General features: G+C 41.5%; 3 protein-coding genes across 5 annotated transcripts; all 3 read left to right on the forward strand.

Moving 5' to 3' along the window:
• Positions 1 to 1,749: 1,749 nt before the first annotated feature.
• RB195_011675 (uncharacterized protein) lies at positions 1,750 to 9,666 on the forward strand (the record flags this gene model as incomplete). Of its 2 annotated transcripts, none has more annotated exons than XM_064193205.1 (8): positions 1,750 to 2,112; positions 3,177 to 3,247; positions 3,328 to 3,472; positions 4,881 to 5,008; positions 5,064 to 5,178; positions 7,530 to 7,645; positions 8,624 to 8,952; positions 9,233 to 9,666. In XM_064193205.1, the coding sequence occupies 8 exons, from the start codon at positions 1,750 to 1,752 to the stop codon at positions 9,664 to 9,666; spliced, it is 1,701 nt and encodes a 566-aa protein (XP_064050787.1). The 2 variants fall into 2 exon arrangements, with proteins under 2 accessions (XP_064050787.1, XP_064050788.1); XM_064193204.1 differs by lacking the exon at positions 9,233 to 9,666 and adding an exon at positions 3,574 to 3,645 and having other exon boundaries at positions 8,624 to 9,011.
• On the forward strand, positions 9,340 to 9,666 carry RB195_011676 (uncharacterized protein; the record flags this gene model as incomplete). The annotated part of the gene is made up of 1 exon (XM_064193206.1): positions 9,340 to 9,666. The coding sequence occupies one exon, from the start codon at positions 9,340 to 9,342 to the stop codon at positions 9,664 to 9,666; it is 327 nt and encodes a 108-aa protein (XP_064050789.1).
• Positions 9,667 to 10,840: 1,174 nt separating this feature from the next.
• RB195_011677 (uncharacterized protein) lies at positions 10,841 to 19,245 on the forward strand (the record flags this gene model as incomplete). 2 transcript variants are annotated; one of them, XM_064193208.1, is made up of 21 exons in its annotated part: positions 10,841 to 10,920; positions 11,231 to 11,318; positions 11,380 to 11,484; positions 11,553 to 11,710; positions 11,770 to 11,845; positions 11,911 to 11,962; positions 12,784 to 12,885; positions 12,983 to 13,178; positions 13,243 to 13,349; positions 14,991 to 15,086; positions 15,189 to 15,313; positions 15,367 to 15,484; positions 15,546 to 15,646; positions 16,484 to 16,600; positions 16,659 to 16,743; positions 17,725 to 17,846; positions 18,192 to 18,303; positions 18,729 to 18,773; positions 18,880 to 18,957; positions 19,026 to 19,070; positions 19,202 to 19,245. In XM_064193208.1, the coding sequence occupies 21 exons, from the start codon at positions 10,841 to 10,843 to the stop codon at positions 19,243 to 19,245; spliced, it is 2,052 nt and encodes a 683-aa protein (XP_064050790.1). The 2 variants fall into 2 exon arrangements, with proteins under 2 accessions (XP_064050790.1, XP_064050791.1); XM_064193207.1 differs by lacking the exon at positions 11,911 to 11,962 and having other exon boundaries at positions 12,750 to 12,885.
• Positions 19,246 to 24,998: the final 5,753 nt, after the last annotated feature.

Here is a 24,998-nt window from a genome sequence, read left to right on the forward strand (position 1 = left end):
TGAAACTGATACAAATTCCTACCCTAGAATTAACCTGGAGCCAATGAAAAAACTAGATGAGTGCGAGAAGTTTGCGCAAGTGATATGTTTTCGTAGATACGATTTTCTTACGATGACCGTAACTTTTTTTCGAGACAACAAAAGTATCACAATATTCCTGAGGCCCGTCTAAACTTCCGAATGAACACAAGCGCTTCAACAGGCGCCCGTTTTGCGTAAGAACGGATTACACGTTATAATCGGAGTCTCACGAACAGCCAACAAGCAACGTGGGTGTGAATTGAACGGCTTCACAATGCCTTTGCAGCGATTTTCTGCAAACACCATTTAAGGTTTCGTTTTAGAACTCGATCATAGCACGTACGGTCCCACAGATGAGCGGAAGAAGAATGAGATAGGACATACTGTAGAATTGTGCCAAAACGATGCAACTAAATCATAGATTGGTTTGTTGTTGAATACCGAATCCTGGTGAGGGTGAAGCTTTAAAACAAAAAGTGTATGAAACTTTGTTCGATCTAAAGAAGTTAAGTTCAAAGGAAGTAAGGCGTAAGTCTCCGGGGAAGAAAACACGTACATTTTTGTGACATGTGACAGGTAGACAATATTGATGGGGTGGTAGATCACATAGGAAGTGGACGTATCGTGTATCCACAATTTTCTCTCATCTGTCAAATTCATCGAACTATTCTAGTCGCTTTTTTTATTGGGATTTGTCAAAAGTAGCAAACAAATAAAAGAAAAGGAGAATTAGAAGACGAGTGTTTGTCTGGAAATCACTGACAAGTGGACCAGAACCATATAACTAGGTTTTTGAAAAGAATGGTTCAGTTGACCGTATAAAATTCAGTCAGTTTCTATTAGAAGTTCATCTTTGTTCAGAAAAGTTACTTGAAACTCGTACTATTGCACCAGATTGATATCTTTTCCAAAATTATTCCGCTTTGGAAACACCAATATTGATTATTTTCTATATATAAAATAATCGATATTATATATATATATATATATATATATATAACTATCGATGAACCCTTACTACCCGCCTTTGGTGGTCCATTTTAGCAAATTTGCAAATTCCAAAGCAGCTTCCTACTCCATTTTGTTTTGCTTGAAACGGACTTGCTTCTTGATACTATACTCATAATTTTCCTACCACTTTTTTCTCTATCTCTGCTAAAATCCTATAGGTGATACAATGTTGCATAGTGCATTTAGGCAACAGTTTTTTCTTCAGTGTTAGAACCAACTTTGTGATTTCTTGTCTTCTGGATCTGTTATTTTCTTCGAAAAACGTGATGTGATGGGAAATTTCGTGCGAGATTTTATTCTTCAACCGATGGGATTTGTTTGGCTACTAGTTTAGGTATGAATAGAGATTTAAACTTTTCCTATGTGCAACTTTAAAAAAATTAATTTGCTGCTCTAAATTGGGAGCTCTGGAAATGTTGTCCAACTCAAACAAACAACGCTCAGGCTACTTTTTCAGCTGATTGTCCAGCGTAAAAGACGATTTACGCGCTTGCGCGATTCCCGTCGACCTGATGCGAGCAACCTGAGAACTTCTTCCACTAATGAGGTGAACACACGTGCACAGACAAGGAGGACGAGACGAAGCGCGCGTGTGTTGTCTCAGGACTTTTCGCGCTCTCCTACCGTGTCCATCTCCGCCTACACGCCTTAATCCTTCGACTGTGTTCGAATCGGTGTTGACTACACAGCTCACCACACTTGAAACGTATTCAGTTCATGAGCTGTGGCTGGATTTTGCTGCTTTTGCTGGGGCTACCAGCGACAAGTCACTCACTCGACTTCCGACTACATTTTAACCGACGAAACGAGAATCCATCGGATCAGACCACCAAGTCATTTGAAATACCCTACGAGCAATTTGCACTACAACAGCAGCGATTGCCGCTTCCGACATTGGTGCCTACGGATGGATTACTTGAGCCATCATTTTCGGCCGAACTATTGTCTCCGTCATTTCCAATTCTAAAGCAGTTATTTTCATCGGTAGAAAGATTACAGCAGGATTTTAATGGAGCTCAAATCACCACCAAACCTACAGCAGAACCATCATCGACAATTTCAACGATGGTTCCGCCACAGGTAAGCTCCTAAATGTATATGATCTATCCTTTATATAATCTTCCTTTGTTTCTTCCAAACATCACGTTTATTCATCACTTGAAACAAGCATTTGTACCGTTTCTGCCTCATATGGCTGCAGCAACGGCACCACCTCCTAAATTCCGAGTAACTGTAGTCTATTTCTACGAAACGCTGGGAACATTTTCTAGAATTTTCCTCTTCAATCTGCTTGAAAAGTCATAAATGAAGACGTTCTTTGTGAACAGACTTTTTTTTACTGTTTTTTTTTGTAGTAATTCTGAAAACTGTTCGAAAAGTTTTAATTTTCCAGCTGTTGATGATTGTGTAAAAAATCTTCCAAGAGACAACTTCAAATTATTTGTCTCTGATTGCTCTGACATTCGTGAGGGGTTCTCTTCACGGTTCTCCCGTGATATGAGTATCTTTACCTCTCGGATCCTCTCTTTCTCTCCTTCCTTCCTTCCCTCCTTTCATTTGCTTTTCCTAGTCCTTGGAGATCAAACTCTAGCGGATTTGTTGAAGAGAAACCGATAGAATAATGGGTTAACCAATATTCATTTGCTTGATTCTGCAGTTCAGCTCCATTCTCTTTTAAGAAAAACGGGTAGAAGAGCCCTACCTTTTATGAGGATTCTAATGAAGAATCTCACTAGTCTACATTGTTTTGCTTTCTTTCTTCATATTCTTGGACCGACTGGATTTTTGTCGGTAATTATCCATTGTGATGTTCACTATTCTGTAGGACACAAGAACACTTTGCAATATCGTGATAATCATATTCATAAGCTTATGTCACTCCTATGAAGCAATTTTCAGATTTATTCTTGAAAAAGTGTTTTAAAAAGTGTCTTAAAGGTGTCTTTCAATGGAATCATTAGGATCACTTTCTTTCAAATACTAGATTGCCAAATTATCCGGAACTCTGTTGCAAGAAAAAAACTTTGGAGAGACTGAAAAATCTCTTGGAGGAGCTTCCGTTTTTTTTTTTTTGACTGTTCTAAAAGTGATTTGAGTAAAACACAAATATTTTTGCAAACTTTTCGGAATTGCACTATCTTCAGAATGATGCTCTGTTTACGACTACGACTGCTACTGCAAAACCAAATGTGAAAATGAGCAAATTATCGTTCAGGTCAGTGTGTACAGTAGATTTTCTTGAATTTCGTAATGTAATCTTAAAAGAGAACCATAGTATTCATACTTTCACTCTAGACCTGTGAAAAATGAAAGTTCTGGAGCGGCCGCTCACGTTTCTGTTCCAAGCCATCGCTTGCTCAATGACATCCTTGTTATACCATCAAGTAGACGTCTTTACGTCCTGGCTATTATTCCTATTCATGAGTCAGCTGATAATCAGGTGATTGTGTTAAGATCGTATGACAGTATCGAATTGACATTTCTAAAGAAATAACGAGGTTCGCGTCTGTGCAAATATCTCACTCAAAAACTAGTTTTCAGGGCTTTAAATGTGGCCGGGTGGACCTGAACGGTTTTGTTCGGCTAGCCGCATTTTTGGACTCTCTTAATCAGGTTATTTTAATTCCCTGGATTTTAATCGGGTTGTTTGAGATTAGCTACATATTTCTGTGAGTAAACAAATTTCTTGTGAGTTACTTTATTAGCACCAGTCTGAAAGTTCTGCAGACACAAGGTGAGGATATGATTGCTTCATTCGCGGTGAGTGATGAGTGAAAATTTGAAGAAGTGGTGTATTGAGAACTTGCGCTACATTATAGAACTGTTACTGTTACTTGCACCTTTTAGAGGCAATTTCAACTCAAAGTGTTGCGACCTCTATAGATGTGAAAAGGGTTAGGAGTGTAATGCGTGAGTGTGAGCGCCCAGTTCCTAATTATCCAGAAAAACGGCCTCAAAAATGTCCTTATCGCGTGGGGCATCCAAACAAGGCACCTGATGACGAGCCACGTCTACGAGAGCAGCCATACGCTCCGTGTCTTTCAGCGGCGCATTGATCTCTGCTGCGTCGCAAATGCGGCGCATTTGGCTGTTGTCGCAGACGTGGCGCGTTACTACTTGCCTCGTAAGGCGATGCGGTGTGAATCTCACGCCTTTTTTCTGGATAATTACGGGGAATTGAGCGTGATGGCACTCGTACTCATGAACTACACTTTTATTCCTATATAATAGTGGAAGACTCTCAACACCCTCAATTCATTGCTACACTACGTTTAAGTCCTCCCTCTTCCACACCGAGTTCACTTTAAATGATGTAAACAACAACACTTTGTTGGTAACGATGCTATTTAGACATGTGTACACATGTGTCTACTATTTCTGAAAACATGTTTTAGGAGATACAAAGGAAGGATGTTAGAGTAGAGTAGAGCACATAGATAATGACAGATTTCTTCCGGAGGTTTGATCTATTTTTGCTTTTGAAACAGGATCTTTCAAGCATAAGTAGTCTATTTGCTGAAATAGATGTGAAAATAGTACCAAAAATTTGTCAGTCAGAAATGAGGGAACGCGTATTTTGTGGGAGAACAAAATCTTCATTAAAGACATTGAAAATCAACTCTTGCTATGAAAATTTCTTAAATAATTTAAAATCCAATATTAGTGTAATACCCTGACTTTAAAATGTATGTTTTAAACGTTTTAAAATGTGTTGATGTTGAAAATCTTCCAAACAACTAAATACCAATTCCAGACCTCTTCAGTAGCCAGTAGCTTATTCTTTATCATATCATTTATGTTATTTTCTCATTTTTACATCCATACGAGGGAAGCAGTGAACATTGCAGGTGAACTCGAATAAAATTCTCAAAGATGTCGGACTTTCCTTGGGAGCTGTCATCATTGACAGCTGTTCTTCAGATCTGAGAACAGTTGCGGATCTCTTCGAACTTCTTTCTGGAACAAATATTCAAAAGTGCGAGAAACATGCGATAGATCACCTATAAACCTTCAATCCAAAAATTCTCCAGATCCGATGTGGTAGCTATGATACGTGATGATGACTCTTATTTACCAAACTTGGATCAACTTGCTCGTCACCTCCGCCTTCCTACTCTCAACACCTTCTTTTCGAAAAAGGATAAGGTAACGGATTTTTCCCTGAAAACGATATGGAGGGTAAGGTAGGGTCAAAACGACATGAAGCACGTACGCAGTTGTGTATGCGGCTTCTCTTGAAGCGGCCACGAGCGTGGTGAAACCCTTGTTAGGGTCACCCATGGTCCTAACTCGGTCCCAACTGCTGCCTCCACAGCGCTGTTTTGACCGCGTACGCAAATGCACCGCAACTACACTCGTTATTCATGTCATTTCGAATTTAAGCAACAGCCAAGATTGTTAACAAGCTTTATTACGGCTAACGTTTCGGCGTTGCCGCCTTCGTCAGAGGAAAGTCGTCTGGAAAGTAAGAACATTTGCAATATATCTTCTCAAATGCCTCATCCAGAACAAGTCATCATCCCCTAGGATATTACAAGACAGAAACCAAAAAAGCCCAAATCGTTATGCATACCTCAGTAGCATAGCTGTCACAATTCTATCGTACGAACCCGAAATTATAGCTCGCAGAACTTTAGAAGCGTTTTAGATAAATGCAAAAGGTCCAAAAATGAATAGAAACGAAGAGTGCTTGTGACCAACGAGCTGGCTCTGTATCAAGACCTTTGCGGGTTTGATCTACGGGGTCATATGCGGGTCACATCCTAACACCACTCTGATATTCGCTAACATCACGGCAACGCGGCGGGGAACGGTCAAGAGGTACCCGTATGATGTGCCGCCGCGTATCCAGGAGGCTAATGAGCGTCGTTAATTGCACCGCGCGTCTCCTGATACCGTCATGATCGCTACAGTAGCCTGGTTGCTCCTTTTGTGTTACGTCTTCAAGACGCCCCGCCCACCCCACCCACCCCACCCATTTCGTCGCGTCTGCCAATCTTACGACGATTTTTTCCGCCGCGCTTACAGCTCTTATGATGCCTTTTAAAGTCGAACAGAAAGGAAAGTACCTGGTATTAGATGTTGTTTGAAGGTCTACATAAAGTGTGCTTGTAAATTAATATAAAAGAGAGGAAGAATGAAATAGGTTCGTATAAGTGACATGCCATTTAGAAATGCGAGTGAAAATGAAATTATCCTGTCTCGACTTGTTAGGTGGAAAACACTCATCCATTTCTGGGAATGCGAGATATGTTTCAAACTGATCGGTGTTTTGCTAATTTTTTTTTTACTTCTTTTCTCTAATGATTTCTTTTTGTTTATCTAGCTGGGTAAAACTGGCATCCAACGATTAACGGGGCGCGAATAATGCCTCGCAGACATACACTGTACCTAAAGGTATATCTCGAAGATACAAGGTCTCTGTTCGCCATTAATACAGCTAACCTGTCATATTGATTTTATGCAGAGAATAGATAGAAATGGAGCGACAAAACGAAAGAAGTTTGAATAGCCATACAAAGTTCTATTATATAAAACTGTATAAGACGTACAAGCAAATATTGAAATATGTCAAATATTGGCATATTTCAATACTTGTTCTACATAAACATTATATCTATGTAAAATTTTGAAAATTTAAAATGTAGAAAGGAGTTTAAAGAATGTATACAAAGTAATAAGCGCATAAAGTTGCTGTTATTATAACTGCCGCAGTTGAAAGTTGAACACGAATTCGTTGAATGACATCGTGACAAACACATACTTATGCACTGCTAGTTTATATAGAGAACTTAGGGCACGAAATGTGTTAAATTATGAGATGTTTGAAAATATATGCGTGTTATTCTTTTCCCTGGAGCATCTCTTTGAAATAATTTTTACTTATTCTCCTCCTTTATTCCCAATAATATGCGCTTAGTTTACTATATCCGTACATCAGAATTCGCCTCGGCAATTCGTTCTTCACTCCCCCTTCAAATTCGCACTATCCACCGCTTTGTCGCGCGCGGCGTTGATTAGAGAGCAATAGGGAAGTGGGGTGTAGATGATCTCAGGCGGTCGTGGAGAATGTCTAGCTGGTGGAGCGGCAACCGTAATTACGCGGAGGCGCGCGGTGCCGAAGGGAGGACAGGAGTGGTCAGCCGGTTTTCACGGGTACCTCTTGTCCCGCACCCCAACGCGGCTACTGAGGTATGCACAACGATTTGGGCTTTTTTGGTTTCTGTTTCCGGGTGTAATATCCTAGGGGATGATGACTTGTTCTGGATGAGGCATTTAAGAGGATATATTGCAAATGTTCTTACTTTCCAGGCTCTGACGAAGGCGACAACGCCGAAACTTTAGCCGTAATAAAGCTTGTCAACAATCTTGGCTGTTGATTAAATTCGACTATCAACAAGTTGCAGTCTCTATGCCAAGCTTCAAGGAAAGTCGAACTTTCGCACTTCTGGAACATCTCGTTTCGACCCTACTATATGTTACGTTTCTGTTTACAGCCTTTAACCACTGGAACGCTTCCATCAATCGCTTCAGTATTAGAGGCTATGGTTGGGTTATTGGATCATACCAAGAGCACGTGTCTTAGTTTGTTACATGATGAACTCCATGATGAGTGAGTTCTCATATTCCTTGAAATTTTTATTTAAGTTAGTAAAATTTTATTAGACATATAGTCTCTCCAATAACTATTGTTTCCCCTCTATCTACATTGCGACTGCCATCGCAAACATGGCCAAATAGGAAGGTATAGTAGGGCCCGCGCCACATAAGCTACCATACTCGACCGTGAAGGCTAAACGAACAAACGATTTGGTGGTGACCGTAATCACCAGCTTCTAGGATTATATTTATTTTAGGAAGATTACATTATATTCTATAAGTTTTGATTATTCCAACTCTCTGGTTTTTTAAATTTTTCATTTAAAAAACCAGAGAGTTGGAATAATCACAACAAAATAAAAAGTTACGATAGGACTTTTCTTTTGATGAAAGTCATCCTATAGCACTGAAATAAAGCAATTTCTCTTAAGTACAATAAAGACAGGGTATCACGAGAACGTGATGCGGAGAGCTCAAGTATAACGTGGAGTTCGGGTTGTAGATTACAGAAGTGATCGTGGCTGCACTCAACTCCCCCTCGTAAGAAAGGGCGCGGAACCACTTTAGCTCCTACGTGACGTGTTAGAACGCGCACCGTTGTACATGCTCCGGTCCCCTCAGTAGCCTATTCATCGGTTTTACTTAGGCTTAGCCGAAGAAACTTCATTTATTCTCTGCCGCTCGCTCGTGGATGCGGTGCGTGCACAAGGTTGGCGCGTTGCAACTGATTTCTTAGGAAAGAACGCTATCATCCATGTCGTTTTTAGCAATGATTAGGAGAAAGTGAGCGGAGCCATGTTTGTTTCTGTGATCTACAATCCGAACTTTACGCCGTCTGTGGCGTTTCCGTACCACGGCAATTTTGTGGCCTTTAAGTTGAAGTTTTCGTTAATTTATTTGGAGCCGCTTATACTAGTGTGATTGCTTCCTGCAATTGGTGCTGCTCTGCGGAAACGAAATCCACGTACAATTCTGTATGTTTCGCCTGCAGCACTATTGACTTCAACCAGGAAAAGCGTCTTAGCAAGAAGTTGCTAAGATCTATGCTATACTGTCTTATTAAAACCTATGTTTTGCTAAGACAGTATAGCAGCAAAATGAAAAGATGTTCTCCTGTTCTTAACGCTGTCAATGGAGTGGTTGTTGGTGAAGCAACCCTTCCAATTTGGAGGGATCCCTTCAAGACCTTGCTGAACCGGCAAGAGCCGTCAGTTCCTGAACTTGGGCACGTCGATAGAAAGAGATTTGCGGTTAACGAGGAACCACCGACGAAGTCTGGCGGTTCCTCGTTAACCGCAAATCTCGGTCTATCGTCTGGAGGTTCTGGCCTGTATCCAAAAGATGAAAAATGGAAAATCTGGTGGAAACAACGGGATTAGCGTGGAAATGCTGAAACATCTTCCTCCGTCCGGGAAACGTGAGATGATAAAGATCATTCGTTCAATATGGATAGACGAAAGGATACCTGACTTCTGCAGACACGCTATCATAGTTCTTCTCCACAAGAAGAAGAAGAAGTCATTAATCTAATCTCTTTGTTGCGTGTTATATACAAGGTTTTGGACGAATTATCCTGGACTGACTTACTAACATCGTGAAGAAGCTACGCGCGAAGAGCAAGCTTGCCAGCGTCCTGGCCGATCTACAACTGACGATGTGTTCATCGTCAGGAGAGTGATTGAATTCTGGCAGCGGTATTTGGAGCCAATGCACTTAGCGTTTCCGGACTTTGAAGCCGCTTTCGACTCTCCTCATCAAAGCCCTCTTCTCAACGCGCTTCGCGCAGATGGAGTACAAGGAAAGTTCGTTCGCTTGCCTGATGACATGAATCAACAAAGAACTGCCGCAGTTCAAACACCAGCTGGATGTACAACGTCGTTCGAAATGGCAATTGTAGTGAGACAAGGGGCAGTGGCAGGACCCTTCCTATTCAACTTCTTCCTACTTCCTTCAGGAGAAGTTGTTCAGTGTTCTGTCGACATCGTCTTAGCACCATCAGGATGCCTTTTGGCCGATCTCGAAACGAAAAAATGATGTTGTTATATTCGTGATAAGCAGTACAAAATTTCAACATGTTGTCCTTGTTTCGAAGCTGGCTGCAGCATATAGACCAAGTTTACGCCTGATAAGTGCAAGCAGATATGAGTCTCTTCGAGACCTCCGACGGGGATCAGGTTGGACGGACAACCGATCGAGATCACCCGCGCTTCAGCTCCTTAACGAAATGCGCATGGTGCTCTCGCTGCTGATCTCCCTAGTCTGTATCAAAAGAAGCGAAGACGGTTCTCTGCAACTACTTTTGACGATGCTGCAGGACGCTGGTACCTTCCATGAATCATCCACGGAATTCAACATAACCAACGAAGTCAAGTTGCGAATCAACCTATCCGCAACTCACCCATTATGTTGTAGGGATCAGAGACTTGGGGAGCACCCTGCGGCGGTGGAGAAGCGCACGAAAAGGAAGTTGCTCAGACGATTGCTTGTCATCTTTTAGCCTAGGGTATGCCACAATAAAGGTCTTTACGCCGAAGTTGATGTGGTGCATCCATGGATAGTTCGTGGAAAGTGTCAGCGTCTTGCAGCGCCGTCAAAAGTAGTCGCAGAGAACCGTCGTTGTTCCTTTTGACAAAGACTAAGGAGAGCAGTAGACCGCTTTGTTCAACATGTTCTGAGGAGTATGTCGGGATCAAGCTGAAAAAGGTCACCTGGCCGAAAACGAATGTTCTGGAGTGGAGGTGCTGAAAGAGAACCTGAGAACACCTGATATCGATAGGCAGTTCACGTAAGGGATCAGATTTTGCAGGGAATGCAATAGCGACGAATGAATAGATTCTGTGCAAGCTCTTTCTGAAAATTGAGATTTTTGGGCAGAGATGTGCTCAAGAACCACAAACGTTGGGGAAAATGTGGGCATTCGCGTCACAATAATATACGTGAAGTAAGAACAATATGTAGAAATACGACTATATTACCAACAGTTGGTAATAATTGGTGGAGACAGCAAATCTGTTGAGAGAGGATTACTCTAAGATATGTATGTAAAATAGATTTTTTTAGACATTGACGTTATATGGATTATCTCAGTGTCAGATTCCGAGAATAAGATAGAAATAATACAAATCTTTGATGACAGTATAATATCCCGTTCACGGAAAACGAAAACGGAATTACTTGCAGTTCAGCACGTGTTTTATCTGAACTCACCATGACAGGAGGAATGTGTCTCGAACAGACTGTTGATCTGAAACGTGGATCAAAATCAGCTATGGAGAATGCGCTTCGGAGGTGAGAACTTCACAAAAACTCATTAGTGCCTGATTTGAAAGAAAAAAGGTGTTGGGAATAGAACTTGAGAAACAAATGCCAGAAATTTATCTGGATCTGTGGTTAGAATTGTTTGATTTTGAAGATGTGTTTCTTTTCTTTCCGGAAACGGAGAAAAAGAAGAAGAAAATAATAGATCTATCCTTACTAAGTGCTCCTTACTTTTTCACTAAGTGCTTTCTCTGAAAATACCCACTCTAATCATTAGAGCTCCTAACAGGATATAAGCTAATGATATAGAAGCCATCACTCAGAAAACATTGTTTTCCAGGCTTCTTCTTAGTGAAGCTCGCGTAGTAATTGTCTTGCTTGGTGAAAAGAATTGGATAGAACTAATGAAAGCTTTACGTACAGAACTGGTAGGTTTTATGCGGGAAATAGCGACATGCGTTCTTCTTGATGAATAGATATAATTTTCAGGTTATTGCTGGACGATTTATCTTTTTCTCACCTCAGGAATCACGTTGGTCTTCGTCAAAGAAATTTCTGGAGCAATGGCCACAGTTTGATCAACTGCTTCTTACTGTGAAGATAGAAATTCAAAAATTTCCTCAGTTTCATCAATAAATGTAATTCGACATTTCATCTTCCAGGTCACACCAGAAAAAACGTCGGGACCATCCGAACTGCTCCAGCTAGCTACTAGATTTGCTAATCTTCCATTTCCACAACACTGGCTCAAACAATTTTGGGCTACCGCCTTTCAATGTCATATCGATGGCGAAGTAACACCTGGACAGCAATTCTCGAAGTACTGCTAGCTAATCTTGGGAGAAAATCGAGTGAAATGAGTCCTCTTCTTGTTTCCAGAGAATGTTCGCACAAACAGATATTGAACGTGACCACCATTGCTCCTGACGTCGACATAGCTCCTATCTCTATTGCGGTATTGTTCGCTAAATCCAGCGCGTGTCCTATTATTAGTTAGGAAGATAAGAATTCTCATTTTAGGTTAGTGCAATCGCTCATGCTACTAGGAACATGGTCGATAGTATTTGTCCAGGTAATAGCAATTTTGGGTTATTTTCATCCAGGTTTTCACGACTGTGGAGAAAAAGAGTCTAAAATTAAATATCAACTCAAACATTGAGTTTTTTTTGAAAATGCAACATATCTATTGAATTAACTTGTTCTGGGTTGGGGAGTAAATCCTTGTGCAAAGAAGAACCACACTCGATGTCGAAGGTGTTCAATCGAGTGAATATGCTGCTCTTCAGTCGGAGCAGAACAGAGAATGATGGAGTGTGTGCCACGCAGAGTAAGAGATTACGTTGCGACAGTCACGCTGCGTACGCCCGGTTGAAGGCATTCGGTATCGATGGCATTGTATTCGTTTCCTATTAATGCTTGGACATTCTGAGTGGCGATCAATTTTTAGATTGTGACGAACGGAAATCTGTTCACTATTCTATGTTTCGAATTCCGAATTCCTACAAAATCTTATAACTACTGTAAGTGAGCGTCAGCGTCGAAGCAAGTAATTTGGATATGAGCTGAGTTATTGTACTTTTACCGGGTTGTTCGCATGAGAATAACGTTCATTTCACTGGTTTGAAGATGGGCGGAGTTCCTGTACGAATCCTCCACAAGCGCAAATCTGCAAATCTGTGAGGAAATGGGCATGTAGAGACCTATTAGCAGGTGTGAGGGAATGAAAGTTAGATGATAGGTGCACTGGTTACAAAATCAGCTAAGACTCCACCTGAAACCTGATTACTGAGATCCATTGTAGTTGTGATTGGTAGAAGGAATGTAAATTTTTTTTGGAAAAAAAATTAGGATTGTTGTAGGATGAAATTGAAAAGATCTATTTGATTATTCCAGGTGCTCTAATTCAACGTATTAGCGATTGCTTGAATGAACCGCAAGAAGCACTGTTTTCTACAATTCATTCGTTGCATTTCTCACATCCTTTTTCTCATGAACGTAAGTGCAAAATACGAAAAACTTCTGATATATTGTCAAGCATTTTTGCAAACTCTTTGTTGCTGTAAAATCCGAAGGAAATCTAGGATTCATTCAGTGGTGTCATTCAACGAAACAACACTCTACCGTGACCATACGTTAATCGTGAACCGAGTTCTTTTCGATGCCCAACTGGAGTACGAGCCAATTGCAAAATGGAATCATCACCTTGGCTTCAAATACACGGCCGTTTCGGAACTGGTTATGGAGGAACGAGATGGATCCAGAGTTCCCCTAACATCTACATGTCCAAGGTCAGCAATCACTTATAATCTTAGTGTAAAGTTATCGCGGTATGTACAATTTATGACCTTGCAGGTCGGCTTGTTCCGCAGAATTGTCTCGACGAAGGCAAGCTGGTGATTCTCCAAAATTTAAGGATTCTCTGAAGAGTGTTGCTGTGCTGGTGTACGCCGTTTGTGCAGGTTTGACGTCTAGATGTTGTTATTTCGGCATCCGTTCAAATCCACCTAGTAAGGTGAAGTTTACCAAATACTAACTGTTCTGCATACCCGCAATCTAAGGTCATAATGCATGTATGGTACAAAAGGCACGGTATGAAGTTTAGATGAGGAATAGTCAAGAAGTACCCGTATGATGTGCTTCCGGGTATCCAGGAGGCTAATGAGCGTCGATAATTGCATCGCGCGGCTCCTGGCAGCATTATAATTGCCAGAGTAGCCTGGTCACTCTTCATATGCGGCGTCTTCCCAAAGCTCCGCCCTTTCCGCCGCTTCTGCAGCTCTTACGATGTGTTTTTCTCACCGCTTCTACGCTTTCTGATTTGAACAAAAAAGGGAAGGTCTTGTCTACCTAGGAGTAATAAGGAGGAACCGGACCCTGCTTAAGGTGAAGGGGTCTAGCTCATTGGTGCAGCTCAAGTGATGAGGATCCCTTCACTAAACGTTCAAAAGTGAAAGAATCGGAGCACGGGCTCCAACTGTCATATGTATAGTTGGGTCAAAACGACATGAAGCAGGGACAGTTGCGAAAGCGGCTGCGCTCGAAGCGGCGCGGTGGATTCGTAGCGGTTGGGATCGTGTGTGGATCCACGCTACCGCCACCCATCTCTGCAGTTCGCCATAGTCACCTCGATTCCAACCGCTGTCTCCGACTCTTCAAGCGTAGCTGCTTGTGCAATTGTCCATGCTTTTTGTTGCTTTGACCCGACTATATATCTGTCTCTAGAAGTTGTTTGGAACACTAGATAGAGTAGAATTGTTTATGCAGTTTATATAAGTTAAATGCTGTTTAGAAGTGTGAGTGAAAGTGTTTATTTCACTGTTCTGACTTTTTAAATGGAAACCATCCATCCATCTATGGAGAAACAGGAGATGGTTCAATCAAAGAATATCCCACTACTCTGTTTTACACCATAATTCTCTACTTTTTTTTTGCTTTCTATGCATTTTTTGCACATCTAGCCAAGTAAAATTGTCATCCAACGCTTGACGAGTCGCAGCTAATGTCTCACAGATATCCCTACCTAGGGGCGTATCTAGAAGACACAGAGGTGTCTGTTCGCCCCTCATACAACCAACCGTGATATTGGTTTTATGAAGAGAATGAATAGAAGAGAGTTCATAAAATGTTGTAGAAAGTAGGAAGGAGTTCGAGTTTAAAGGATTATGCAAACTTTTATTAGATAAATTGTACAACCAAGTGTTAAAATATCTAACGTGCGCTCTACATAAATATTATGTCTATATAAAAATTTGACAAAAAATGAATTTGAATACTTTTTTCAGTTACATAGCGGCACATGATAAGGACTATTAAATGTCCATTTAGGACCTTAATTCTAATCATTTAAGCCTTGTGAAGACAGACAGACGCGGACACAATTTTACAGTTATACCAGGTAATCTCTTTACCCGATATAACTGTAAAATTATGACATAAAGTTGTTGGCGTATTGTTGTCGTAGTTGGAAGTTGAACATGAACTCCTTGAAAAAAATATCGATTACTTCTCTTTCAACTGGATAGAAGAATATACTTTTCCTTATTTGGTGATGATGTATATATGTACGAAGATCTTTAAAAAAAACCGATTTTCTTTTCTAGTACTCGCTTTCTTCGTCTGTCTAATGTGTATGTACCAACGAGTGGTCTGCAGAACAAGCGACAACTATAGGATTTGTACCTCGTATACGTTCGGAGGTAAGATATTGTTTTAATAGCTAAATCGACTTTACTGACTCTAAGGAAGTATGCATATGCTAAACGAGCTGAATAAAGTGCATGATTACAACAGTTATCCAGGTTTGGCTATGCTTTGTCTCGTTTCAATCACGTTCTTCATGACACCGAATCCCATTGGGTGTTTTTCCCGAAGAATCCTCTTTCCAGTCGCAGTCACCGCTATTTTCGCACCAATCACAGTCAAAGTAGGAGATATTTTAGTTGTTTCGATTTAAATTAAACAATATTTCATATTTAGAGTATCTGTATTTGGAGAGCAGATCTTCTGGCAGCTCGTGGAGAAGTAGGACAGGCAGCCGGTAGTCATTCTGTGTTTACTTTCTGGATTTGTGCTGGAATCGTCCTAGTACAGATCGGTGAGGCGGTTCGCTTAATTTTGTTCGGATCTAAAATAGAATTGTCATCGTCCGGTTTCAGTGATCTCATGCGAATGGGCTGTGTTTGAGTCGGCTGCGGAGATGACCTATGTTGCGTCGATACGTCACGGAAATTCTTGGAGATGCGCACCTGGTAGCGATGTGAGGATTTAGTTGTTGTCTCCTGAAGTATAGATTTCCTGAGTGGGGTAAAGCCGAAAAATACACATACACTCACTGATGTGTCGGTGTGACACGTTACAGTCTCAGCGGAATCGAATATTGGGGCTCACCTCCTGCGATCGATGGGACGATATTCGATACTAGGAGGGCGTTGATGCTAATAAAGGAGGGTTTTGTTGGGACTACGACCATGAAACGATTCTAGTTACACAGAAGCGCACGAAAAACGCAAAAATGTAAAGCTATTTCAGAGACAAATAAAAAACAAAGGAGGAAATCCTGAGTAGCTTATCGACGCCACGGCTCTATCGATTATCGTCCCAGACTTGTAGAAGTAGATGCTGCAGCCCTACGTTGCCGAGGACCTAACGCGTCTAACAGGCACACAACATCCAGCGGCGTCTCTGAATCCTCATTCAAATTACACATGATCAATCTTTCCTTTTGGTGTGGCGCAGTCGGTTAGAGGTCCGCTTTAGCCACACGGTCGAGGGTACGAAAGTGCAAAGTGCCCTAGTGCAAACCAAGCCTTTCATTCTTCCGGGGTCGACACATTGGTACCAGACTTGTCTGGGAGGATAAAAACACTGACTTGATCATCGGCTGGCCTCAAGTCATTGTGTGGGCCAACACGCGTTCCAAAACCTCAACGATTGCGAATTCCAGTAGAACGCGTGGGTGCATTCCAAGTGGATTGATATGCCTTTATCCTTTTATCCTTCTTATCTTTACTCTATGTTTTCGACCCGTACCAGCTGCTGATGACCGCTTTAGTCGGGAAATTTACCCATAAATTCTACAGTAAACTCGTTTCAGTTCGAACATCGCGTTCTATGGTCGTGCGCTTTGAGTGGTGTGATGATAATCGTATCTTTGATCTATTCGACTCTAACCGTTCGTCACATCCAGAGTCGCCAGAACATCCTGATCTCGGTATTGCATCCACGACCGCTTTGTTGTGTTACAAATCTGCTTACGGTGAAAAATTCAGGTGTTGGCAGTGATCTTTGCGACCGCGCTCTACATTGCTCTACCTCTTTTATCCTTCAGGCTCAGAGATATCATATGCGCTACAAGTAAGTTGTTCGTTCTTGGATTTAGTGCAATAGTGAGAATTTTTCTCTTGGAAATGTATTTTTGGATTGGGATGGAACCACATTATAATTAACAAGGATGCAGTAAGTGCAAGAGGACTAAATTTGTTTTAAAAGAATTAAATGTTCGAATGTTTTTGGAAATTCCTAAAAACCTATTCGGAGAAGTGGGATAAGATAATGAAAAGTGTCAAAGTACTGGCATAATTGTTGACTAATAATCTCTAGATAATTATTTGGCTAAGTATTTCGGTTAGATGTAACATAAGTTCACCATAACTAATCCTGTTCTTCTGCAAACTGTGAGTTCTTACGCTCCTTTTGATTTTCTAGATCCTACATATTTACAATCCTCCGCTTTACTTTTCGTAAGTGCCTGAGTTTCAGTGCTGTTTGATAGGGACCACTTTCGCTTCGATGATAGCTCTATTTTCTGCTTACGCAAAAGTATGAGAGCCAAAAATAGGATATTAGGTTGGAACTGCTTTGTAGAAGTGTTCTAAAATTAGAATACACAGGAGATATACATTCACGCCTCCAGGCGCCTCCAGCCTGAAGGGGTATTCTCGATCTTAATTCTGTATCATTTGTCGCGTGTCTGTATTACACGAATCCATCGTACGCCCTTCCGCAGCCTATAGTGAGTTTTCCAAGTGATGCACTTCTTCATATCATCTTCTTCTCCTGCCATCTTTCTGTGTTTCCACTACAATAATAGAAATAATAATAATAATACAATAATAGTAATAATAACATTAATAATAATAATAGAAGTTACAAGATAAAGTTATTATCAGTGGTGGTTTTCGTTGCTGCTAAGGTGCGGTACGTGTTCGATTGGGGCAACGTAGAAGAAGGATTAAGATAGTGTCATGGGAAAAAAATGCTTGCTCACCGGCAGTTACGCAACAAAGAAAAACATCGCATACTTTGCCTTTCTTTCAATAAAACACTTGATTTCAGTGCAACTGACGCTTTGTTTTATCGTCACTGTCGTCTCCTATTGTCAACGAGCATTTACATCGGACGATAGCGAATCTAGCAATATATCGCTTGTTCCTAGCAGTATTCGGCAATCTCAACAGGTGAATTATATGAGTTTTTTCGAATCATAGAAATGTTGCGGAACAAAAGCAGAAGTATCATCTTACAAATGAAAAAAGGGTGCGATTATTAATAAGCCTTGTTTTGAAGCTGTTGCACAAAGATTATTCCTTTGCATTTTTATGTCTTCACGACATACGCTTTATGCTGAAGGATTAGAATTAAAAATTTACAGAAAAATATTAATATTCTTTGCTGCTAGCAGCACGTAAGAGCTAATTAACTACTGTTCGCATCCAATGAAGCAGCAAGAACAGAAATCTCTACGAAAAGAAGAAAGCTGAATGTAAATGAATACCTCCGGGAAGCTTATTTAAAATCTCCAGATTCAGCCGTATTGGGTTGAGACAACGACAACACGTTCTATATCACAGAAACAGGCACTTTTCGACGACTACCACCATGCGTCAACTTTTGTTCGTCGTCCGGAAAAAATAGGTGAGCAAAAACTTCCAGCTTTTTCGACATCTAGTTCAACAGCGAACGAATTAGGGACAACGAGACCTGAAGGAAGTAGATGAAGTAGATGAGAAGTAAATTTAAGTAATAAAATTAATTAATTTTCATGTCCATCAATGTCTTCAACTATTTAAAGTCGTTGACGGGAATGAAAATGTCGAACTGTATCCAGCATAATCTTTTAATCCGAAGAATCATAATCAAACGTTCATAACTTAACATTCTGCTTATGGAAATCTTCGCAGATTTCCATTCCACACCTTCTCAGTCCGCTACTATTAGTAAGTTATAAGTTCAGTAAAAGACTAATAAATGAAATTATTGGTTCTATTGGAACTAAATCTTACAAATAGCTGATTGTACGAAGTGTTTCAAACATTCTTGTATATATTGATTTTTTGAAGATATTCGTCTCAATTCAAATGCGAAATATGGACAGTCCGAATATGGTACGTTTGCGTTGTCCTTTGTTTTACAAATTTTTCCTCTACTTTTCTACTTCAAATATTATAAAGTTTTTGGAGCTACGAAATTACCTCTTTCTAATGTTTCTAGGTTCATCGGCAACTTCCAATAATCTCGTCTCCGCTGGCCGACCTAATTCACAACAAATTAAGGATAATGAGAAATATTGTGAGATGTTTAGAAAACATTTTCAGACTTCATTTTGAATTTTATTTTTTGATTTTTTTAATTTGAAGGTCTTCCTCCCTCATCAAATGCGAAATACGGACAACAGAAATATGGTAAGAATTTCTTTTTTGAAAAAGGAATAGATGACTAAATTAAGAAGCTATGTATTTTTGTAAATGCATAACAATTAACTACTTTGAAATTTACTAAGCAATATTCGATGTGATGAATTTGATGTTTTCAGCTGTTGACAATGAGAGTGAGGAAGAACAAAATGCTCGACTTTAACAAGGAAGAGGACAATTCTTGTTCTTTCGAAACGAAAAATATTACTACAACTTGTTCTCCAGTGATCTGGTGTAATTTTCGTAATTATTCTGTACAGTTTGCGTGAACGGTATTTCTGCTCCTTATTGTTTTATGAAATTCAATTCCGCTTCGGCAGTTTAATTTTCTTTTTGTGGCTTAGTGTCATGTACTGTTTTTTCACTCAGAATTTTACGACTTACACAAACGTCGAATTCTTGTAAATCAAGCAGGAAAGGGAGTGGAAACTCATAACTGCTAATTCATTTCCAACGGAACTGACCATAAAAATAAACAAATGGCAATAATAAAACAAGATGAAATAATTAATAAATAGTTTAATAGTTGCACAAAAGCAGTTTAGCTATTACTATAGAGAAACCTGTTCAAAAAAAAGCCTGTACCTAATCTGAGGTTTTTGCAAACAAACCTGCATAAAATGTGTAAAGGACAAATACAACAATAACAATCACCACTTGTTTCTTCTGAGTAGTAGTTCTTGACTATAAAAAGGCCTTCTTAGAGTCTTCATGAAGCTAAATTGGGAGGAGGGGAGGGTTGTTTGTAATCTTGGTTCTGCCTTGTAGCAGTAACTCGCTGGACTTTGAATCCGGTAATGCGAGTTCGAATTTCATAAGAAACTCAGCCTACTCCTACTATTCTGCGAATAAAAAGCAATTTCAAGCGAATTCGAAGCTTCATTGGGGCACAGAAGATCTAGAACTGTTCATTACTTTCTTCGATTCTAGGAACTGAGAAGAATTGGGTGAATTACATTTGTCAGTGGCTGGTAGATTATTCAAAGATGAAAAAAAAACTCATTCTGATTGTTTTTTGTTCTTTGCATAGTGGCGTTTACTCTCAAACCTCGACACATATGCATTCTCAAAGCCTGATGACGGTATTACGCACTGCCATATCTGACAGTGAAATGCTTTCTCGACATCTATATACACGCAGATGTTATTACAGCTGAAAAAAGCGATATTTCGCAATATAAAGTGCCTTTATTTTCAAAATGGCAAGAAACCGTTCTTCCAGGCTTCATTTTTGCGTTATCTTGCTCTCCATAGTGGTTGTGATAGCGCTTTCTGTTGTTGCCTGCGGATTTGTTGTTGTTGCAGTCTGTCCATATCAATCCGATCAATTGAACAAATGTCATTAATTAGTAGTTCACAAACATATTTCCATCACTTTTTCAGTTCCTCCATTCTGAAATCCAACACTACTTGAAAAGTACCTTCCTTACTACTTTTACTATACTTTTACTATACTGTACTTTTACCTCGTTGTAGCGTAAAACACCGAAAGACAAAGTACACCTAAAGTAGCTCATTAAGTGTAAACTCGCACGACCTACTGTCACACTCTAATCCTCCTCGACATATGCGAAGATATTCGGAACGAGTTCTATCCAATATCCAATCGCATTGTCTTTTGCAGTCAGCAAGTTACATGTTTTATAAGCGCCACTTGCAGTGCAAAGACAACCCCGGAGAACATGAAAAAAATATGATCCCAGAGGTTACAAAAGGTTTATAACGTTTATAACAGCAAAAATGTGAAATCATCCAAAAAAGCTGTTGTACTCGCCAAGAGATAATCTGATACTTTGCTAATTGAATCCCACATAATATGTGACAAGACACCGCAGGAGAAAAATCCACAGTATGAGAAAAGTGAAAAATTTGTTGCAATCAGTCAACGACGTGAAGAAAACATCCTGAAAGCGCGAATCTGCTTATATCTTTATCTATCACATGTATCACACGTATCACCTGTGCTCCAGTACTTCATCGATTTGCTCGAGCGGGCACCAGTAATACTTCCATTTGTCCCGATCGCGCGCAAGCATTGCCCAGTATCATCTCTTCTCGCGAGAGAATCGAAGAGCGTCATACTTTTCTTTGAAGGAGCTCGTAAAGACGTCTGACCATCGGCACTCTTCCTGCGGTGCGTTTGATGTCGCGCGATATCCAGTCGCTTACGGCTCCAATGATTGTCGTTGCAACGCATCACGTGCCCCGCCCACCTAATTTTGCTTTTCTTGGCGTATGCAGTGGCGTCTCTAATCTTCTATCGTTGACGAAGGAGAGAATTTCGAATCCCGTCCCTCACTTATGTGAGGCGGGATACTCTTAGCTCTCAATCGCGCGTTCAATGACATTCACCACGATTTCTTGTTGCTTGCGAAATGCCCAGGTTTCTGAAGCATAGGCCAAAGCAGGAATTACGGTGGTATTGAAGCAGGAGCCAGGCGTTCCTATTCTTCTTCACTACATCCTCGATGCTCTTGAAATTGATTGATGGAAGCACAACTGGGTGTGTGAAGAAAAAAAAGCTGCCGAAGAGAAGTGGATAGCACACTAGAACGTGGACCTAGTCCTGGTCTTATCGGCTCTAGTTCGAATCCTTCTGCAAACACAAGTTTTTGCATATGGGTTTTACCGAGATTGAAGATGAGCAATTGCAGGTTGATGTGTTCATCAACGGAGCGGTTCCGTAGTGTAGCGGTTAACACCCTGGACTTTGAATCCAGTAACGCGAGTTCGAATCTCGCCGGAACCTAACCTTTTAGGGACGAGCCCCACTGAGATTGATTGATGGAAGTACAACTGGGTGTGTGAGGAGAAGAACGATGCCGTAGTATAGTGGGTAACACCCTGGACTTTGAATCCAGTAACGCGAGTTCGAATCTCGCCGGAACCTTACCTTTTAGGGACGAGCCCCATTGAGATTGATTGATGGAAGTACAACTGGGTGTGTGAGGAGAAGAATGCTGCCGTAGTGTTGCGGTTAACACCCTGGACTTTGAATCAGTAACGCGAGTTCGAATTCCGGGTAACTTTTAGGACGAATGATTTGATGGAAGTACGACTGGGTTGAAGAGAGAATGCTGCCGTAGTGTAGCGGTTAACACCCTGGACTTTGAATCCAGTAACGCGAGTTCGAATCTCGCCGGAACCTAACCTTTTAGGGACGAGCCCCACTGAGATTGATTGATGGAAGTACAACTGGGTGTGGTGAGGAGAACAATGCTGCCGTAGTGTGGTGGGTAACACACTAGAGCGTGAACCTAGTCTTGGTCTTATCGGCTCTAGTTCGAATCCTTCCGCAAACTCAAACTTTTGCATATGGGTTTTACCGAGATTGAAGATGAGCAATTGCAGGTTGATGTGTTCATCAACGGAGCGGTTCCGTAGTGTAGCGGTTAACACCCTGGACTTTGAATCCAGTAACGCGAGTTCGAATCTCGCCGGAACCTAACCTTTTAGGGACGAGCCCCACTGAGATTGATTGATGGAAGTACAACTGGGTGTGTGAGGAGAAGAATGCTGCCGTAGTGTAGGGTTAACCCTGGACTTTATCAGTAACGCGGTTGAATCTCGCCGAACTACTTTGGGACGATTTGATGGAAGTACAGCTGGGTGTGTGAGGAGAAGAACGCTGCCGTAGTGTAGTGGGTAACACCCTGGACTTTGAATCCAGTAACGCGAGTTCGAATCTCGCCGGAACCTAACCTTTTAGGGACGAGCCCCATTATAAGTACAACTGGGTGTGTGAGGTGAGGGTTGCTGCCGTAGTGTGGTGGGTAACACACTAGAGCGTGAACCTAGTCTTGGTCTTATCGCCTCTAGTTCGAATCCTTCCGCAAACACAGGTTTTTGCATATGGGTTTTACCGAGATTGAAGATGAGCAATTGCAGGTTGATGTGTTCATCAACGGAAGCGGTTCCGTAGTGTAGCGGTTAACACCCTGGACTTTGAATCCAGTAACGCGAGTTCGAATCTCGCCGGAACCTAACCTTTTAGGGACGAGCCCCACTGAGATTGATTGATGGAAGTACAACTGGGTGTGTTAGAGGAGAAATGCTGCCGTAGTGTAGCGGTTAACACCCTGGACTTTGAATCCAGTAACGCGAGTTCGAATCTCGCCGGAACCTAACCTTTTAGGGACGAGCCCCATTATAAGTACAACTGGGTGTGTGAGGAGAAGAATGCTGCCGTAGTGTAGTGGGTAACACGCGAGAACGTTAATTTAGTCCTGGTCTTATCGGCTCTAGTTCGAATCCTTCCGCAAACTCAAACTTTTGCATATGGGTTTTACCGAGATTGAAGATGAGCAATTGCAGGTTGATGTGTTCATCAACGGAGCGGTTCCGTAGTGTAGCGGTTAACACCCTGGACTTTGAATCCAGTAACGCGAGTTCGAATCTCGCCGGAACCTAACCTTTTAGGGACGAGCCCCACTGAGATTGATTGATGGAAGTACAACTGGGTGTGTGAGGAGAAGAATGCTGCCGTAGTGTAGTGGGTAACACCCTGGACTTTGAATCCAGTTAACGCCGAGTTCGAATCTCGCCGGAACCTAACCTTTTAGGGACGAGCCCCATGAGATTGATTGATGGAAGTACAACTGGTGTGTGTGAGAAATGCTGCCGTAGTGTAGCGGTTAACACCCTGGACTTTGAATCCAGTAACGCGAGTTCGAATCTCGCCGGAACCTAACCTTTTAGGGACGAGCCCCACTGAGATTGACTGATGGAAGTACAACTGGGTGTGTAAGGAGAAGAATGCTGCCGTAGTGTAGCGGTTAACACCCTGGACTTTGAATCCAGTAACGCGAGTTCGAATCTCGCCGGAACCTAACCTTTTAGGGACGAGCCCCACTGAGATTGATTGATGGAAGTACAACTGGGTGTGTGAGGAGAAGAATGCTGCCGTAGTGTAGTGGGTAACACGCGAGAACGTTAATTTAGTCCTGGTCTTATCGGCTCCAGTTCGAATCCTTCCGCAAAGTCATATTTTTGCATATGGATTTTACCGAGATTGAAGATGAGCAATTGCAGGTTGATGTGTTCATCAACGGAGCGGTTCCGTAGTGTAGCGGTTAACACCCTGGACTTTGAATCCAGTAACGCGAGTTCGAATCTCGCCGGAACCTAACCTTTTAGGGACGAGCCCCACTGAGATTGATTGATGGAAGTACAACTGGGTGTGTAAGGAGAAGAATGGCTGCCGTAGTGTAGCGGTTAACACCCTGGACTTTGAATCCAGTAACGCGAGTTCGAATCTGCCGGACCTAATTTTAGGAGAATGCTGCCGTAGTGTAGTGGGTAACACGCGAGAACGTTAATCTAGTCCTGGTCTTATCGGCTCCGGTTCGAATCCTTCCGCAAACTCAAACTTTTGCATATGGGTTTTACCGAGATTGAAGATGAGCAATTGCAGGTTGATGTGTTCATCAACGGAGCGGTTCCGTAGTGTAGCGGTTAACACCCTGGACTTTGAATCCAGTAACGCGAGTTCGAATCTCGCCGGAACCTAACCTTTTAGGGACGAGCCCCACTGAGATTGATTGATGGAAGTACAACTGGGTGTGTAAAGGAGAAGAATGCTGCCGTAGTGTAGCGGTTAACACCCTGGACTTTGAATCCAGTAACGCGAGTTCGAATCTCGCCGGAACCTAACCTTTTAGGGACGAGCCCCACTGAGATTGAGTGATGGAAGTAACACCTGGACTTTGAATCCAGTCCGAGTTCGAATCTCGCCGGAACTAATTTTAGGTTCCGATTAAATCAATTGAGTTGTTATGGGTACTTACTTTGGGTTATGGTGTGTAGAGAAGAATGCTGCCGTAGTGTAGCGGTTAACACCCTGGACTTTGAATCCAGTAACGCGAGTTCGAATCTCGCCGGAACCTAACCTTTTAGGGACGAGCCCCACTGAGATTG

Source organism: Necator americanus, chromosome III (assembly GCF_031761385.1).
Source record: "Necator americanus strain Aroian chromosome III, whole genome shotgun sequence".
NCBI classification, from domain to species: domain Eukaryota; kingdom Metazoa; phylum Nematoda; class Chromadorea; order Rhabditida; family Ancylostomatidae; genus Necator; species Necator americanus.